Source organism: Pagrus pagrus (assembly GCF_965226575.1).
Source record: "Pagrus pagrus genome assembly, chromosome: 2".
Lineage (NCBI taxonomy): Eukaryota > Metazoa > Chordata > Actinopteri > Spariformes > Sparidae > Pagrus > Pagrus pagrus.
Window position 1 is genome coordinate 30,003,226 of NC_140186.1, and position 18,545 is coordinate 30,021,770.

An 18,545-nucleotide genomic window follows, 5' to 3' on the forward strand; every position below is an offset into this window, starting at 1 on the left:
AAGGGAATGGTTTTACATGAGGTGGCCACAGACAGTTGGCCACCTCATGTACAGCTCTCTCTTTATCCTTCCTGCCTGATTCTTCTCTAGTTTTGTGTTCTGCTAGTGTCCTTGTCACTACTGGTAGCATGAGGCAGAACCTGCAGCCCAATCGCAAGGTTTGCTGTCCCAGCAGTCTCAAGTGCATACAGGCACGGGGGACCCATACAGTACACACTACTGAGTCACATTATGAGTTGCTGTGATAAAATTCACGCAATTTGGATCAGCCTGTGATTTCACTTTTTTACTTGATTTTCAATGTGATTTTGAATCCAGCCCTCAGTGGGTTGATGATTTTAGTTTCCATTGACCGTTTTGTTCTCAACAAATTATACAAAGTACATCAGTAAAGATTTTCAACTTGAATAATTTGTTCATCAAGATCTGATGTGTGATTAAAGCGTTCCCTTAATTTTTCTAAGCAGTGTATATTTGCTTAGCATAGGAAAAATCACAACATCTCAAAAATATTAATCCTAAAATTTAAACATATTTGAATTCACATTTTAACTCTCTCGAAGGGTGGAAAAAAATATCTGTTTTCCCACCCTTCTCTCTCCTCACCTGTGGGCTATTAGTCAATCACCCCTTGTGTATGTAAGTCCTTGTCTTCCCCTCGCTCTTTGTCAGTTCGTCTGTTCTGTTTTGCCCGTGTGTTCCTGTGTCTCCCTGTCCCATCTTCCTGTTGTGTGTTTCCAGTATTTGGTTCATGATTCCGCATGTCATTTCTGGTTTGTACTTCACCCTTTCGGTTTGTACTTGCTTTTGTTTCTTAGATTTCTCCTGTTTAGTCATCTGCATTTGTTGCTACATTTTTGGATTTTGGATTTGGATTTGAAGCTTTGCTTGCCTGCCTGTGGGTCTGTGTTTGGGTCCCCTTTGTTTAAGCTCGACAGTAGGTCAGTTTACACTGTCGAGGTTAAACAAAGGGCACCCAAAGGAACCAAAAACCGGAAACACAGGACGGGAAGATTGGACAGGGAGACACAGGAAAACAAGGGCAAAACAGAACAGACGAACTGACAAAGAGTGAGGAGAAGACAAGGACTTAACTACACAAGGGGTGATTGATTTAATAGAACACAGGTGAGGAGTGAAAAGGGCAGGAAAACAGACAAAGGGAGAAAATGAAGAGCAAATCTCGACACAGAACTTCAGAATAAATATATTATAATAATAAAATATTATAGAAATACTACAGGCAGCAGTGTGTAAATTTAAAGAAACATCTGGTAGCGTTGAGGTAGAAAAAAGTCAGCTTGCCAGGCTTCTGTAGCCTGCTGCTAAACTGCTGCTAGCAGCCTGTCCATTGGAAGTCTGACAATTATGTGTGCTACGCTAAATCGATGGATTTCTCTTTTAAAGTAAACAGAGAATATCTGAACAGATTGTACAAAAAACAGCATTAAGTAACAAAAACACAGTATAAGTACTGCTATGCTTGAAATCACAAACTGATCAAGTTCCCTTTGGCCAATATGATGGCAAAAATGTGACTTATGTCACTGACACATCAAGCATCCAGAGCAACATGTACATTCCATGCTGTAAGTCCAGTATTTGCTTGCATTTTACCCCTAGTTTGGTCTGTTAGTTATGAAAAATATTTGGTTCACTCTTTGGTTCTATGACCCATCACAAGTTGCTTGGCTCTCCATCATTTGTATTGCAGCAGAAAGTAAGAATGTGAGAGACAGACCAGCCAGCTAAGACATCGGGCTGAGGGTGACTGGAAGCAGCACAGTGCTGGAGACCGCAAAGCTGACTCTAAGTGGATTCTACATGATGAGCAGCCCTTTGACACTCAATGTCCACTTTTAGGATGAATCACTTGAACTGTTTAACCAGAACGTTGCTGGTTACAATCCCAGCGATGAGGATGAAGATCATGATTAGCAACGTCACACCACGCCGTAAAACCAGCTGTTTTACTGACAGAACGTCGCCCACTCTGGTGACAGTGGACAGTAGTGGACTGTGGTCTGAGTCATCCACGTCCAGGTCTGTGTTCTCCTCGTCAGCATTCACAGAGTTGGATAGAGTAGTACTGACCACAGTAGGGCTCTGATTCAAGTCTGGAGGTTTTAGGCACAGAATGAGAAGGGATGTTAAGTATGAACCAAAAAATCTGTCACACAAGACTCCTCCCAAGAAGGAATGTTTGACGTGATTATAGAAGAAATAGAAAGTGAAGGAATTCACCTCTGTGTTCAAACTCTACCATCTGATTTTCTTCTGTGATCCTGTTCTGGACTCCTGCTCTTACAAAAGCCTGATCAGGAACACAAAAAAAAGGTTGCTTACAGTGTGTTGTATCTTCAGATACATTTTAATAAAAAGGTGATGTAGCTACTGTGCCAACCTCTTCAGCTGCCTTTTTCCAATCAAGTTTGCTCAAAACTGTGATAAAAGCAATCGCCTGCAGTGACACACAGATGGTAAGTCCTGTCCACAGTCCTGCACAGAAATGATTGATGGCCTTTCTGAACAATAGATGTCAAACTAAAAGCAAAAAACATAGTAGTCCACATTAGAATTTTGGTTTTACCTACAACCCCCATGTTTGCTGCAAACATCAGGGACACACCGATGGGGAAGCCGATGAAGTAGACAGCCACCAGATTACACAGAGCACCGATCAACTGTTTCCCTGCTCCTCTGAGAACTCCTGCAGCCACACCCTGATGATACCAAGTACACGTTCAGTCAAATAACTACGGCCTAATGGATTACATGTGTCAAAAAATTAATTTTGCATTGTTTCTCACCGCCGTGGCGTCACCAACGTGCATGAAACCAAACAGAAGCATGACATCAGCGACTCTCTGAAGAATGTCACTAAAAAAATATGCAAAGAGAGATTCTTGTTAGATACACGAAATATATACTGACAATCACGCCTGAAATGTAAGATTAAAAGTTTGGAGATTGAGACATTGTTTGTTTCTGTTGGTGCAAGGTAGTGAAGGATATTGCATCAAAGACCTTACTCACTGATCTGAGGTGAAAATGTAACCAATGACATTTCTGGCGATGCTGAGACTGCCGCCAACAAAACAGGCAACAATGACTGTGTGGGATCAAAGACACAAAAAAACAGCGCCTGTTGTTAATAAAGTTGAGCAATGTAAGATTTCTTAGAACACATGTTGAAATTGCAAAGACAAAAAATTGGACACAAGAGCACATCTTTTCATATACTGTATTTCTCTGTTTGTAGTGTTAAGGTTTTTTTTGTGTTGATGAGACACGTGGTCTACTGTATCAAATATACTCTTAATGCAATATATTAGCTAATATATTTCTAGTACGACCACTGGCTAAAATGAAATATGTGTTCTTATCACTTTCATGACTTTCTAGTTCTAATGAAAGCAACATGAGCTGTATGCTTTGGTTCTTACATGCACAAACGATGGGGACTTTGCATGAGAGCTTGGCCTGCTCTATGTTTCCTGCACCAAGAGCATTCCCAACCCGTACGCTGGCAGCAGCAGAGAATCCTAGAGGGAACTGTGGGAAAGGAATACATGACACTGCATGATGTAGATAATTACTGTTTAAATACATTATGTTAAGTGATATTTGAAACAAATGCTTACATTAAAGGAACATTCTGGGAAATACATGTATTTGCTTTGTTGCTGATAATTAGATAAGAGGAGTTACACCACTGTATGGTAAATATGAAGCTACAGCCAGTGGCCATCTTAGCAAGGAGTTACCATGTAAGCTATGATGCACAGCTGGTAGACTATGGACTGAGCTCCCAGCTCAACCTCACTTATCACACCGGCCAGGAATCCTCCGATTTCAAATATCCACCATGATAGACAAATCATGAGCATGCTGGGAATAGCAAGTTTGACAAAGAGACCCCACTCCTGCAGACAATCGAGAGACCAACCTGTGGGTCAGAGGTGTGTTGTTATAGAGGGTAAATGTACAACAACACAACACACTGGAATGGAACAGAAAAGATAATCAATTACTGCGCTGTAAGAGACAAGAATGATGAAATAGGATGAAAGTATTGGACAGAACAACAGAGTTATTGCAGCACCGTCTACAATAAAGACAAAAGAAAACATTTTTAAACGTTAACCAGATGAGAACTGACCTCCCCATGTGGCCTTGTGCAGACCCCTCCAGCAGATGTAAAAATATAGAAGCAAAGCCAGCAGATACTGCGAGATAGCATTGGCTGCAGCAGATCCACTGAAGTGGCATCATGGAGAACCAGCAGGTTTTGGAGCGAGGGCAGAAAAACAAAATGTAGGAATGACTTTAATTAGTTGAGAAATATCCACATTTTGCTGTTAGCTGTTAGCTGATATTACAGTAAAGAATGCTTCACATATATTTTGTATGGTTCGTCAGATTGTTATTAGATAATATTACAGTAATTGACAAGAATAACTGAAACCCCTTTACATTGTAGTCCTATTCAATAACAACCCTAAATACTACCTTAACGACTACTGTAATACAAATAAGCTGCACAGTGCTAAGTAACATAAATATTCTTTTTGCTCGTACATGTTTGTAAATAAAAAATATTAGAAACCTAGCTGGATTCGCCTGGCTGGAAAGGTTTGTGTGTGAAACATGCAGGGCTTGTCAATTAACATTATAACTTTTCGGGGACAGTAAACTTTTTGGTCGGACAAGTGAAACGCATCATCATATATTGTCCTATCGTTTAGGTGAAACGTGGAGAGATACCATGTTGGCTTTTCAGACCTGTTTCCTCCAGAGTGTCTACAACCAGACAGACACAAAAGCCTGATCAAACTGTCTGGCATGTTTAAAAAGAAATGTATGTATGTATGAATGTACTTGATGTTGGGAAGCTGGGAGTGCAAGAACAGGGTCAAAGTCATGTTATAATAATCAGCAGACATTTAAACGCTCTGATAATGCTTGTGTGAGAGACCTAAAGATTGACTGTTATTGATCAATCAACAACTAATCTATAACACATGATTATGATAACAAAAAGAACTCACGCGACCCCCAGCTGCAGAGGAAAGAGGAAGATGTAGTTGATCACTACATTGAGGACATTTCCGATCCCTCCAGTTATGACCTGTGGCCACATAATTCCCTGTAAACCACAGCACAACTTAATGGTTAATGGTTTTAATGTTGATTTTAATAGCTTCAGTGCTTCAGCCATTATTCAATTTCATGAAGTAGCGTTGATCACCTGATTTTGAAGATACTTCCCTTCCAGCTGGTACATAAAAGCTGCCTGCAGAAGACAGACACACGTCAAATTTAAATAGTGCTCATTTGGCACAGCAAATTTATTTCAAGCTAGCTACCCTGCACATATCTCTTGTTGTACTAGGCCATCATGGGCAATGTTGCAAATCATTGAGCAGACCTGCCTTATGGCTATATTAAATTTAAAGGTCTTGCACTATGCTCATTTTCAGCTTAATATGTTTATTTTAGGTGTCTACTAGAAGATGTTACATGCTTTGATGATAAAAAAAACATTGTTTTTCTAATATTGTCCATTGCTGCAGCATCTCTGTTTTAGTGTCTGTCACTTTAAGGCCCTCCTCCCAAAAAGTCCAGTCTGGTTGGTCAGTTCTCGCAGGCAGGGGATAACTGTGAAGTTCTGACATCACAACCTGACAGAAGTCCTGGCTGCTTGTTTGGAGGCACAGTTTCTGAATACAGACTGTTTGCATTTCTCAGTGGATTGAGTGTTTTGATACTTTTACAGTATTTATATAGCACATAAGCCTGCTTTGTAATACAGCCTGCTAAAACACCTTGAATTGTAGGGTATTTAATTTGTTACAAAACAATACATTACCAAAATTTATGTCATGATAGTAGTCATACTATAAGCTTTAACATTCCAAAAATATTTATTTTTTTAAATCTCTGCACACCTGAATGTGTGACAGATGCATCAGGGGAAGGTGCATCTTGATAACGGGAACAATGCCTGCACACTGTCTTGCTTTCTGCTGAAATATTTATTTACACAAAGGTAAGCAAGACAGTGCGCAAGAGTTCTTCACAATCATCACTGTCACAAAGTCTGCCTTCAGTCACACTCTCTTATCCTCAACCATCTGCAATGCTCTCTCTCTGTCCCTCCCTCCATCCTCTGCTCACTTCCCCCAGTCCATGTACTTTCCTTTAACTCCCCATCACATCTCCTCACCCTGTCTGAACGCTCCGTTTTAGTGTCTTTTAGGCCCCCTTCCCAAAAAGGAAATAGTCTGCTCTGATCCTTGAGCTGTCCACCAGATGCCTTTTTTTCTCACCCGTTTCTCACACCTGTTCCCACTTTTCCCATCAGCCCTGCAGCACTTATGCTGCATTCAAGACAACTCGGACTTAGAAAAACTCCTGAACTCCTACTAGGGGAAGAACAATGGAACGCCACTCAAAGACAGAATTCCTGCTCGTGAACCTGGGGTGCATCGATCTACCCTGACTTCATGAAGAAGCAGTTGTCTGACGTCACACAACACAGTGAGCTGTGCGGTGAAGGTTTTTGAACGCTTAGTGTATTTTTGCTTACGAGCCACCTGTGCCTGAACATTCACTCGCCTAACACAAATACTGTAGCCTACAAATACATCCAGCCCCATCCACATGGGTGCTGTGATGTTAGACAACTGCTCAACTACTCAAGTTTCGAGTTGTCTGAAATGCTTCATTAGTACCTTGACTCACAGGAACACAAAGGGCACCAAACTCACCGGCAGAGCAGGCATGAAGATTTTCACATACAGCTGGGAGAGACTTCAAAGACAAACAATGTGTATTTTAAAAAACATGTAGAATTCAATCATAAGACTATATATCATGTATGTAACATATGAAGATATTAGAGTAATCAACATGACATTTGAATCACATTTGAGGTCACTAAAAAGGAGCCTTCTACAGTGCACATTTCTCAAAACTGTTTTTGATTATATGTGGGGAGATGTAAAATGGAGCGTGTAGGAGCGCATAGGCCACTGTTGTTTTCTGTAATGAGCATCAACCACAAAGGTTTTGGATCGTGGATATATAAGGTTATGGATCATTTTATTTAAAGGGGATCTATTGGCAGAAATACAATTTATTATCCATAATTATGTTTTAATTTGTGTCTAATCACCTGAAACTAAGAAGTGTATTGTCATTACCTTAGAACGAGCCTTTTATATCTACAGAGTCCACCGTGTTGCACCACCATGTTTCTACAGTAGCCCAGAACAGACAAACCAAACACTGGCTCTGGGGAGGGCCTTTTTGTGTTTTTTTTTTGTTGTTTTTTTGCATTTTTAGTAGCAATTGTAAGGGAAGTTGAGGCGAGGTATGTTCAGTTGGTTGCTGCTAAATCCTACACATTGGTCCCTTAAATAGACTACGCTCACTTTGCATGCTCATGGTGGTCTTCTCTGGTGTTTGCTGTGTTGTTGGTACCGACTTTATTGTCCTCTACCCAGCATGCTTGTTTGAGTGTTTGGAATCATTTGCGTTCTTGTGTATACAGAGATATTTTGTCAAATAAAAGTCGTGTGGACAGTTTTTGTTTTTAAAACCAAGGGGGAAAATATCTGTTTTGAAAAATATCTGTATACATATGGACATGGCCTGAGACAACAGCTACATAGAGAGACTCAAATTTACAAATTTACTTCATCATTGCGACTGACCTGGCAACCTCTGGGCTCTGTCTAACGGCGAGTAGGATTGGTTCAGTGTTGATGAGGACTGCCCAGCAGGGGAAACAGGCCAGCAGCAGAATCAGTATCCCTCTCTGAAGAAAGACACCCACACGCTTCAAATTACCGCTCCCATACGTCTGCATGAAACAGGTAGATAAATAAACAGAGTTAAACAACAGTGATCACACTACTAAGCAAAGGTTTGAATAGGGCAAGAAAACAAACTTGATACAAAAGCTCAGCGCTGCGCTCTTTCTAAGGGGATAGAAGAACATCTGGCGAGAATACCTGAGACATGAGGGTATCACAAGTTGATGACAAACCGATGCCAATGGAAATACCGGTGACATTAACCACCTGCAATTGACGGAAACATGACCAAATTAATAAAAAAAATGATAGGCAAGATTAGAGTGGGCAATAACAGCAAATAGTCTGGGTAGCCAGTACAAACAAAGATTTGGCTCAAAAGCATGTCTCCTCACCGCAGCTGCCAAAGATACCCCTGCTAGTTCTGTTTTCCCCAAGTGACCACAGAACATCATGCTGACGATACTGATCATGAAGGCCATCAACTGGGAAATGATCTGGAAAGAACAGTGGAAAAAACAAAAATCAGACATGTTTTATCGACAGAGTAATTGAAACTAAGTTGTCAAAGAAACTTTAAACCACAGTGCGTCAAAGCCTAAAACCTGGAGCTGGCCTTAAGCAGATTTAATCTAATATCCAGTCGGCATTCGGTTCAAATTTTTATCTGGTAACATGTTAGTTTGAATGTACTAAAGCTGCTCTGATGTATTTGTGTTGTGTTTTTAATCTCATCTGACTGAAGCAATCAGTTTATGCCGACATGATTACTATGTTAGATTCCCTGCTACATCCTGCTCATGTGGATTTGTAATTGTGTGACGCATTGAGGCCTTCTTTTGGATTCCTCTGTGTAATATGTAAGAAACACTACCATTATAATAGCATCTGGACTTCTGATAGAGAAATCAATCAGGCTGGTGATGTTTTCTGTAGCCTCACATGCTTTGTGCAGTATTAACTCCTGTCTAGATCCTGTGGATCCCTATGGAGGATTAAAACCGTCAAAATCAAAAACAAATAAATAACTGACTCCATAAATAAATGTGCCATTAAATGCACCAAAAATAATATAAAAAAATAATGGAGGCATTGATTAATTTTTGTGTGACATCAATTGATTTTTGCTTTTAATTTGCTTCCGTATTTATGGAACTATGCATTAATAATTTATTTACTCTCCCATTTAATTTAGATTTTAATCAGTTAATTTTTAAATTAATGTATTTTTAAAGTATTTTTTTTCTGGTGAGCTTGTGACGATCAACCAATTTGTGAAAAGTTAACCCAATGACATACTTTGAAGGACAGCCCCCTCATTTTCATAACGGAACAGAAATGCATGCAGAAATGTGAAAAGAAATTGAGAAAATACATGGTGAATTTGCCAAAAATACAAAGGGCAAAAATAACACAAAGAAATAGATCAATAAACAAAAACAATAAGATGGAAAATTCAATGGGAGAATAAATAAATAGGAGAATTAATACAAAAAGAAAACAGAAGCAAATTAAAGCAGACAAATACATTTATGTTGCATTTAACAAATGAATGCCACATGTATTTTTTGTTTTAGTTTTTGTGCATCTATTGGCATAGTCATTTATTCAGTAGTCTATTTATTTAATTTTAATTTTGTCAGTTTCTGTCCTCCACATTTCCTCAATTTTTATGGGTACACCAGAAACAGAAGAAGTCTTAACATCAGCTCATCACTTTTACTTCTCACTCACCGTAAACAGCTTGGCTGACAGTTATCCTTACATAAATTCTGGTAAAGGATACACTGACAATGTTAGCTACAACTGTTTGTGATTTTCATGTTTGCCTGAATGAAAACACAGCATCCTCTTTCACTACCATGGTGTTGAGATTAGTTTATTTTCCTCAGAAATGGGTATGTGTAATATCTGAATGAATGATAATGAGAAGTACACGATAAAAAGGGAAAAAATAAATAACTCAACTTGTGTTATCCTTTATCCTTATTAACCTCAGTTTGCAATATGTCAATAATAGCATTTTCATGAGGCATTCAACTGGTAAAAGATGTGTCTACTTGTATTATTCAACAAGGTGACAATCTAATAAGTACATGAATGCCAAAAGGAAAGGGAAGGCAATGCCTGTCATTGTTTGAAATGACCGCATGATAAATGTAATCTAGCTTCAGGATTTGATAAATGAATAAAGTGCACAGATCACTGACAGCCCAGAGCTTTCTCCAGATGCTGCAGTCACATCTTATGTACTGTTCAGTGCCTGGCTCTGACTGTTACACTGTGTTGTTTAATGACCTAATGCAAACCACTTCAACATCTACACGTCACACAAGTACCCGCCTGCTTGTTGTGTGTGACCATTTTATGACTGTGTAGGGAAGTCGCTACGACAAACGAAATAAGAGGCTGTACTGTAGTAACGGCTGTCTGCGGTCTGTGGCATTTGTAATTCGTTCCTTTCAGCCCCGGACAACAGGAAAGGTGCTCTCTTTAGTCTTACCACTGGTCCTGCTAGCTTCACCAGCTGTACTAACTCATTCCGGTAGTCTGACCGGACACAGCCTCTGAAGCGCTTCGGGCAGGAGCTCTGGACAGAAGGAGCCGCTTCAACTGGTGCCGGACCGTCCATGTTCGAAGAGGACGCGCTTTAAACAGCCAGCCGGGTCTAACCTCTACATATCAACTGCTTCAACATGTTTGGCGACTGAGAAACGTTATTTGCAGTTATAGGAGGTGTTAAACAGACCCGATAGTTCACTGCAGCTGTGGGCGGCAACAATACATCAACAAACTTCGCCTCGCGCATCGAACTGAAACCGGATGTGACGTGATGGGTCTGACGTGGGTCGTCAGGAGCAGAGAGAACTTCCGGTGTCTGTACAGTGACAGGTGCTCTGGGACAGCATTCAATAACTGTCAGGAGAAACCAGCATCTATTTGTGTCTATAAATTGTGTTTTTGGACTTCAGAAATTGTGTTGCATTCAAGTCCTCACAGAGGTGTATTTTATACTTAATTTAAAATAATATATTTGGTGCACAACACTATCACCAGTTCACTTATAGCTGGAGGGATGGGTGCTTGTTGTACTCACTACTATCAAGGTTGATGACAGCCTCCCTGCCTCATATCGCCTGCTGGTTATGCCCACCCATATAGTCATTGCCTGCACATGCAACATCAGCTCCAGTTGGAGGCCCAGTGGCTTAGTGGTGAGCAGTGCAGCCTCACAGAGAGGTTCTGTGTTCAAATCCATCATCAGCCATCCGTGACTTTGACAATTTCAAGGTCTATTTATAAGCTTTTCTGGCGCTTTCATTCATATCACATGATATTCATCTGCAGATGAATTTGCCCAGCTAACAGAGTTGTTTGCATAAAGAAACAAATCTTTCCTGGTTAGGGCATTGACACAGTACACACCACCATTGCTGCTTGTTTTAAAATGTTCCTGCCCTCTAGTGGCACAATAATTTAATGCACTTTTTAAGACAAATGGATCCCTCCTTACCTGCTTGAGATTCATTCATAGTGCCAAGAGTGGAGAGAATTATGATTTTTTACTGCAGTGTCACATAAGTTGGAGAAATATGATGGGATGGGTGTTTTAATAATTGATCTTATTACATATGCACCAACTTCAGTGGGGTTCTCCCTTATGTGAGAAGCTTTGTTCTACTGGATCAAGCCCAGCATTTTATACCATGTATATTTTATACCGTATACGAGATAATTACTACTTATCAACATTATAAATGTTTTTAAAATGATAATTAGGAGTCTTACTTTAATCATGGTGCACCATCCACAAAACTTTATAGATTGCATGCATCATTTTATAGAAGAAATACCGGGTAGAACAGTGTATAAGTTTGTGTCTAATTTACTTTTCTCAGTCAATAAATATACAGATAATGTTGCAGTAAAAATACAATTCTGTGTAAATACAGTGTCATTCATATTTGGAGTGCTAGGCTAATTCTGGTTTGGCGAATACCACTTTTTTAAATACAGTACTTGCTAAATCACATTCTTTTTCCCTAGTTCTGTCTTGAGACTAAAAGACTTTCTGCCTGTGCTGGGAAATAAAAAAGGGTTTATGGTAAATGGTAAATGGTCTGCATTTATATAGCGCTTTTCCAGTCCTCTCGGACAGCTCAAAGCGCTTTACAACGCATGCCACATTCACCCATTCACACACACATTCATACACTGATGCCGGATTTATAAATTAACCTGTCGACATGGCTGTCAAGGTGACTGAGGAGAGAAGGTACAAGTGGATGAGCAACAAAGGAGTCATAAAAAGAAAATCTTGACATTGTTTTTAATGGTGGGAGTTAAGCATTACAAAGCAAGAGCAGACGTCATCATTCAGTCATTCACAGATAAAATCCCTGATAAAACAACAATGCATTTTATGGCTTATTACAGCATGCTTTGTGAGCACAGATGATGAGTTAAAAAAAAGTTTTCCATTATTTGTTTGGGGCAATTTTCTCATGGAGGTCAAGGTTAATGTAATTCACTTCTTCTCAGCTGCATATTGGGAATAAAATACAGGAAATTATATTCTTTTGCAACCACGGGGAGCAAAACAGGACGAGTTAACAAATAAAGTGTTTCAACTGCTATTATAAATATATATATAGAAACACTGTTTGCATTAAATTGTGTTCCCAGCACTGCAGTGGTGAAATTATTTCTGATAACTTTAATTTCTCCAGTGAACATGCAGGTCCAGTGTGGATCAGTCCTTTTTATTTTTAGAAACATTCCAAGTGAAAATGCTGTAATACGACAGCTTATCCACAATTATAACTTTAGCGTAAATCAGTGTTTGACATGATTTTGTGACAAATGTGTTGAGTTCAAGGAACTCCAACGATGGGCTGTCAACCAATGATTGGGTGAGTTCGACAGATGTTCTGAGAACCTCCCACTCAACGTGTTAATCATAAGCTGAAAAGCATACAGATAGCAAACAGTGATATACACTGAACTGCTTGGGCCATCTGTGCCTGTTTCGACTCACTGGTTTGCCACTGTTTGTGGTCATACAAATATATGGGAGATCTGTAGTAATAATGCACTTAGTGTAAGGGACATGGTAGACTAAGTCCTTCCTGACTGTCCCCAGAGCTCAGAGAGAGGTGTGTAGGTTTTTATGATGTTGAAAAGCCTGTGGATTGCTGGAAAATTAAGATTCTTCAAACTAACTATATAACATGATGAATGGAGATTCCTGTTCTCAATGAACATGTTGGTAGTAAATATAAAAATTAGTAAATATATGTAAAAGACTGGTGGTTGACAGCCACATAACCATGCTCCGGAGGGATCAGTGTTTTAACTGGAGGTGGAGAAAGAGAGTGTTAACAAATGTATTACACTTAAACAAATCATACCAAATGTCTGTGCAAAATGACAACAAACTGAATGTGCCTCATCCAAACTGTTTCATAAAGTCACATAATGCGCATACATCAGCATTCTGCTACTAGAATTATAAAATGGCAAACACAGCTTCAGGCTTGATTTCTATGATTTGATGAAATCATTTCTCACTCGAGTTTTTGGTTTTTGTAAACAGTAACATTCAAAGAAGTCCGCACTGACAGCCTGGCCAATGTAAAGATATACAAGCATCAGTAAACTTCTGTGTTCCTTATCTTCACATGTTCAGTCAGTCACACAAAAGGCCTGTGTATTAATGCAATCAAATACTGATTCACTCTGTGTATTTGAGGTTGTGTGCTTATGTATGCGTGTAAAAGGCCCACTGCTCTCACACACCACTATTCCTCTGACTAAAGCTTTGTCTGTAAACATTTCCAAATATCTTTCTTCCTTGTCTTTACATTCCTTACTTGATTACTGTAGTAACTCACTAATTAAATTATTGATAAATAAATAAACATAGAAGTTAACATAGAATACATTCAAGTACAGCAGTTCCTCAATACTGGAATGCAAGCAGGTTCTGCTCTTGCAGCTTGCACCACTTAAAGTCGGTCAGTTGTTGGCTGACTGTTTGTTTGTGGGCTCCAGGACGTGCACAGCAAATAGTCAGTAACCACATGCACCTCACCAATCTCAAACTGGCTCTATGATGTTGAGTTTTTTGTGATCATTTGAGGGGTCATGGAGTTCAGTGACACCAGTGTGTTTCTGAGGTAACCTCACCTCACACTCTACTGCCCATCCTAAACATGGCTGTTCTGGGTCACACTGTCCACATCTGCAGCAGCTGTGGGCTCACTGGTGACCTCACATATGTGAGGTCAAACACCATAGGTTGCTTGAAGGTCTAACACTTCATAGGTTGTGATCCACTCATAGTGCAGTGAGGGTGCGGAACAGCTGAGTGAGGCAGAAGACAGAGGCGGTGAGCGCTGTGCATTGTTTGGCTAACAGCTTGGTGCTCAGGTCCTGGCAGCTGCGCTTGCTGCTGGCTCGCTCCGCTGCCAGGCAGAAGTCCCTGAATGAGCGGGCCACATCTGCCAGACCTGCGACTGCCTCGGCATTCCTCCGGTCACATCTGTCGCACCCAGAGAACCAGAGGCATATACCAGCCAACTCCACCAGGGTCCGGAAACTGTCAGCCAGGGAGTGAAGCATTTCCTCAGGGCTCTGTCCAATCCCCACCACCTTCTGGCAGCCTGACATCAGCCGTCGTGCCTCTATCTGCAGCACCCTCTTGTTCTCTGTAAAGTGAGCAGGGCAGGTGTCCCTTTGGTGGCGACCTCCATGGCCTGATCGGTCAGCACCACTATTTTCCAAAATGGAAAGGAGCTGATCCACATCGACACGCAGTACTTGGAAACCTGTGGGGGGTTCTGGGTAGCACTGCTGGCCTAGCCGACTGATGGTGTCCTTGTGCGTTTGAGATAGGAAACTGTCCGAGGCTTCAGACAGTGGTGAGAGGAGAGGGCTGAGCTCAGAGGTAGAGGAAGAAAAAAGGATGGAGCGTGGGAAGGACGGAGAGTGGGTGGAGGAGGTGGAGAGAAAGGAGGGAACAGGGGCAGAGGTCATGAGAGGAAGACCTGCTCCAGAAGTCTGAGTCAATCCGCTGCTCTGTGTGCGACAGGAGAACTCGTAGACTGTCAGCTCCTCATCAAAGCTGTCTCCGCCACTGAAGCAGTTGGTATAGACTGCTGGGCAACCGCAAGCATCCAGTGGAATCTGCATCCCTTCCATAACTGACTCACATCCAGACGCTAGCACAGAACTGCAGCCGAAGTCAGGCTTCAAGGGTGGGGTAGTTGCCACCTCAGTTAGGGTCTTTGTCTGGGATGGATCCTCACAGATGGTAAACACCCTGCAGCCTGAGGAAAGGGATTTCGCTGAGTCTGAATTCTGCCCAGAAGACCTACAAAGACCTATCAAAGGCCTGTCGCTACTGGTCCGTCTTACTTTCTGTGACTGACTGTGAAAAGAAAGTCCTGGCCCATTTAGATTCTGTGTTGTCACCACTATCGGAGGGGGGACAGAAGGTGAAGAATCTTTTATAGGGCCAGGAGTGTCTATCTTTTGGCCTGAAGTGTCTCTTTGGAGGCTGTTCACAATGGAGACTGGAGGCTCTGTGATTGGTCCTGGCGTGTTCTTGATAGGAAACGTGTACAGAAGCTGATTGTGGTGTTGGGATTTGGGCTCAGTTTGGACAGGCAACGGAGAACTTACTTGCTTCACCTCTGGCACTGAATGTAAACTCTTCGCTGAGGTTGTTTCTACAAAAAACTCCCCATCCACCTCTGATCCTGTAAGGGTTGCATCCGAATCATCTGACTCCACTGATTCTGCAGTCGTGCCTGTTTCAAGGTCTATTGTTTGTGTGACATCATTAACGTCTGTGATGGTGATCTCGACATTGTCTTGCAAAGGACTGCTGTCCGCGGCAGGACTCTGGGCTACATTCCCTACCCCAGCTTGGTTGAGATTTTCCTGGGATCTTGATAAATACAAGGGCAACTTTTGGATCTTCTCCCTAAGTGTGGTGGCAGATAAGCGACCCATAATGGTAGGAGAACATGTCTGGAAGAGGAAGTGAGTTGGAGAGGGAGGGTCTTTGGAGAGATTGTGGACTGTGGCTGTGTTAGCTTTTGCTAGACTAGGACTAGCTAAACTATCTTTAGCCTCAGCACGTTGCATGGATGAATCACTTTGTGGTTTGTCTACATTTTGATCCAAATCACTTTTCAGTCTGGTGCCTGAATTAAATGTAGGAGACGTGACACTTGTTGCAGCTCCAAGCTTTGCAGTTATGGAGTTTATAGCACGAGTATAATCAGAGTTAACTGGATGAATTCTTGTCTGAGCTTCAGTGTTGGTATGAGTAGTCATTTGACAATCACCTTTACCTGCCGGAGTTGAATTAGCACTGATGCTATGCTTTGTAGCTATGCTCCAGTCATATTTCTTGTCACTTGAATTAGAATTTAAGGAATTACTCACCTCATCATCATCGAAAACATTGTCCGAATTGGTGCTGTCACTAACTTCATCACTTACAACACCGGTGGCTTCATCCTCATAGACACCGGTTGTGACATCTAAACGTAACTGTGCTTTGTTTGTGTGATTTTGTTGACAAAGTGGCATCTCCTCAGAATTGGATAAAGATATTTGGGTTGAGGTTCCTGTGTTTTCCATTCCCGCTTCTTCCCTCACCAAACAGTCACTTTCTGATTTGTGGACAACTGGTAGTGGAGGTAGAGGGGATGAGGGTGGAGCGGGTGGTGGTGAGTATGATGGAGGATTTGACTTTTCACAGACACCTTCAAGGATGTGTTCCGTTACATATGAATTTTGCTCTAAGGTAATCAGATGGGCTCCTAAAAGGCCATTACTACCCTTTTTATTCTCATCTACCAAACATGTAGGCAGTGTGCTGGCCTCTGGCTGCCTCTCAGCGCCGATGAGTGGTCTCTTTGAACTGGACGAGGACCCTCTTACCCCCTCTTTCTTATCCTCATCCCGCTCCTCAGTGATTTCTGGCAAGAACATATGACTAGTGAACGGCCCATTCCCTGACACACCTGTTGTCTCCTCCTCTCCCTCCTCACCGCTCTCCTCCTGTCCCTCCCCTTCCTCCTTTCCATCTCCCCTTCGATCAGCACATTCCTTCCCATCTGGATCCACCCGGCAGCGAACAACAGTGATTGTAGGAGAGGCTGCCTTCACCAGATCTGTTACCGATTTGGATTCCATTGCATCTGGTTCCATCTCCATGTCCTGTTTCCTTGTCCTGGAGGAAGGCTGTGTGTCTCTAGTCTGCTCACGAGATCCAAAACCACAAGGAGAGCCAGGTCCACGCAAGCGGGGTTTGGACAGGATGGGCTTTGACTCGAGCTGAGCAGGTTCCCCTTCAGAGTGAGTCAGAGAGGAGACAGTAGGACTGGGATTCTGGGTTTGCTCAGAAGGTTCAGGATCTGAACTCAGCATCTGTGCATCATTGGCTTCTGCCAAAAGTTTCTTATGGAGCGTATTAGAGAACATGTCCTGCCTTGATTCTGGATCTGGCTCTGGATATGACACCCTCGAGGTGTAATCAGTTTCCATGAAGGAACGGCGCTTCCGTGATCGTTTTCTGAGCTGGAACAATGTTTCTATACCTCCTCCTTCCTCGTGGCCTCCTGTTCTGTCTTCTTCTGCTATTCCATCTTTGTCTGCATCAGTCACAGAGACTCTGATGTCACTGAGGCTGAGTGTGCTGAGGAAGTCCAGTTTCATCTCCGTGCAAATATCTGCAAGATAATAAAAAAAGTCTCAGCCAAACAGAATGTATATAAAAATGTACTTTTTATGTTTCAAAAAAACAAACAAGTTCCTCTTGAGTTTTGTGAACAGTACACAGAAGCAGGGAATAGGCATACTGTGGGTAAACCAAATTAACTAAATGACAAACAAAACTCTTGTTTCATTTTACTTTATTTCTGCTTGGAGGTTTACCGTATGTCAAATGTGAGTGGAACTGTAATTAAAAGAATCTTTTTGTGATTTAATGATCTACTTAATTTATCAAACAGTGAGCTGTGTGTCACTGTAGACACTCAGGGTGTTATTTGGGGATAGGTCACTAAAATTGTTAAAGTAGATGTTAAAGTATATATACTATACTACTACTACTTTATTAAGAGTTAATATTTTGTTAAAAAGATGCTTCAATCTAAACTATCATGTTTAGAATCTAAACAATCTAAACATGATTTTTCAGTCTGACTTTATTGTGTCCTCCATCACTTCTAAAACCAAACAAGGATGATGGATACAGCTAATATGTTGCTGTATTCCATTACTTACACAACAGCACCAGTACAACAATCTAAAAATATTCCATTACAAGTAAAAGTCCTTCCTTTAAAATCCGACTGCAGTAAAAGTACAGACATATCAGCAGCTAAGTGTTGCAAGTAAAATAAAAAATATCTCCTGTCATTTATGTGACATCTGTTATTATGTGTACATTAGTAGATAATTAATATTGTGACATAAATATGTCTGTAGCATTTTACATTTGTAGCTGGTGGAGGTGCATCTACTTTAATATACCTTAGATACAGTTAAGTTTATCTGGAAAGTAACTGGTAAACTATAGCTGTCAAAATTAACGCTGTGGAGTAAAAAGCACAATACATTCTTCTAACATGTAGCGGAGGTAGTATTAAAGTATTACAAATTGGAAATACTCCAGTGAAGTAAAAGTATCTTGAAATTGTA

The 18,545-nt window shown here is 41.1% G+C and overlaps 2 protein-coding genes across 3 annotated transcripts in view; both read right to left on the reverse strand.

Moving 5' to 3' along the window:
* Positions 1-680: 680 nt before the first annotated feature.
* LOC311272496 (multidrug and toxin extrusion protein 1-like) lies at positions 681-10,618 on the reverse strand. Its single transcript, XM_084378943.1, has 16 exons — positions 10,327-10,618; positions 8,219-8,320; positions 8,022-8,090; positions 7,722-7,870; positions 6,774-6,816; positions 5,252-5,296; positions 5,052-5,149; positions 4,163-4,260; positions 3,768-3,949; positions 3,447-3,555; positions 3,037-3,112; positions 2,811-2,880; positions 2,591-2,723; positions 2,405-2,499; positions 2,245-2,314; positions 681-2,117 (listed from the first exon to the last, which is right to left on the reverse strand). Exons 1-16 carry the CDS (start codon positions 10,453-10,455, stop codon positions 1,870-1,872), a joined length of 1,716 nt encoding a protein of 571 aa, XP_084235069.1. The 5' UTR covers positions 10,456-10,618; the 3' UTR covers positions 681-1,869.
* A 1,521-nt stretch (positions 10,619-12,139) lies between these two features.
* The window catches only part of frmpd1a (FERM and PDZ domain containing 1a), a 45,582-nt gene continuing 39,176 nt past the window's right edge, over positions 12,140-18,545 (reverse strand). For both annotated transcript variants that reach the window (XM_084339993.1, XM_084339994.1), the window contains exon 16: positions 12,140-17,572. In XM_084339993.1, coding sequence (XP_084196119.1) covers positions 14,163-17,572 — 3,410 coding nt within the window. In that variant the 3' untranslated portion in view covers positions 12,140-14,162. The remainder of the gene's footprint in view (positions 17,573-18,545) is intronic.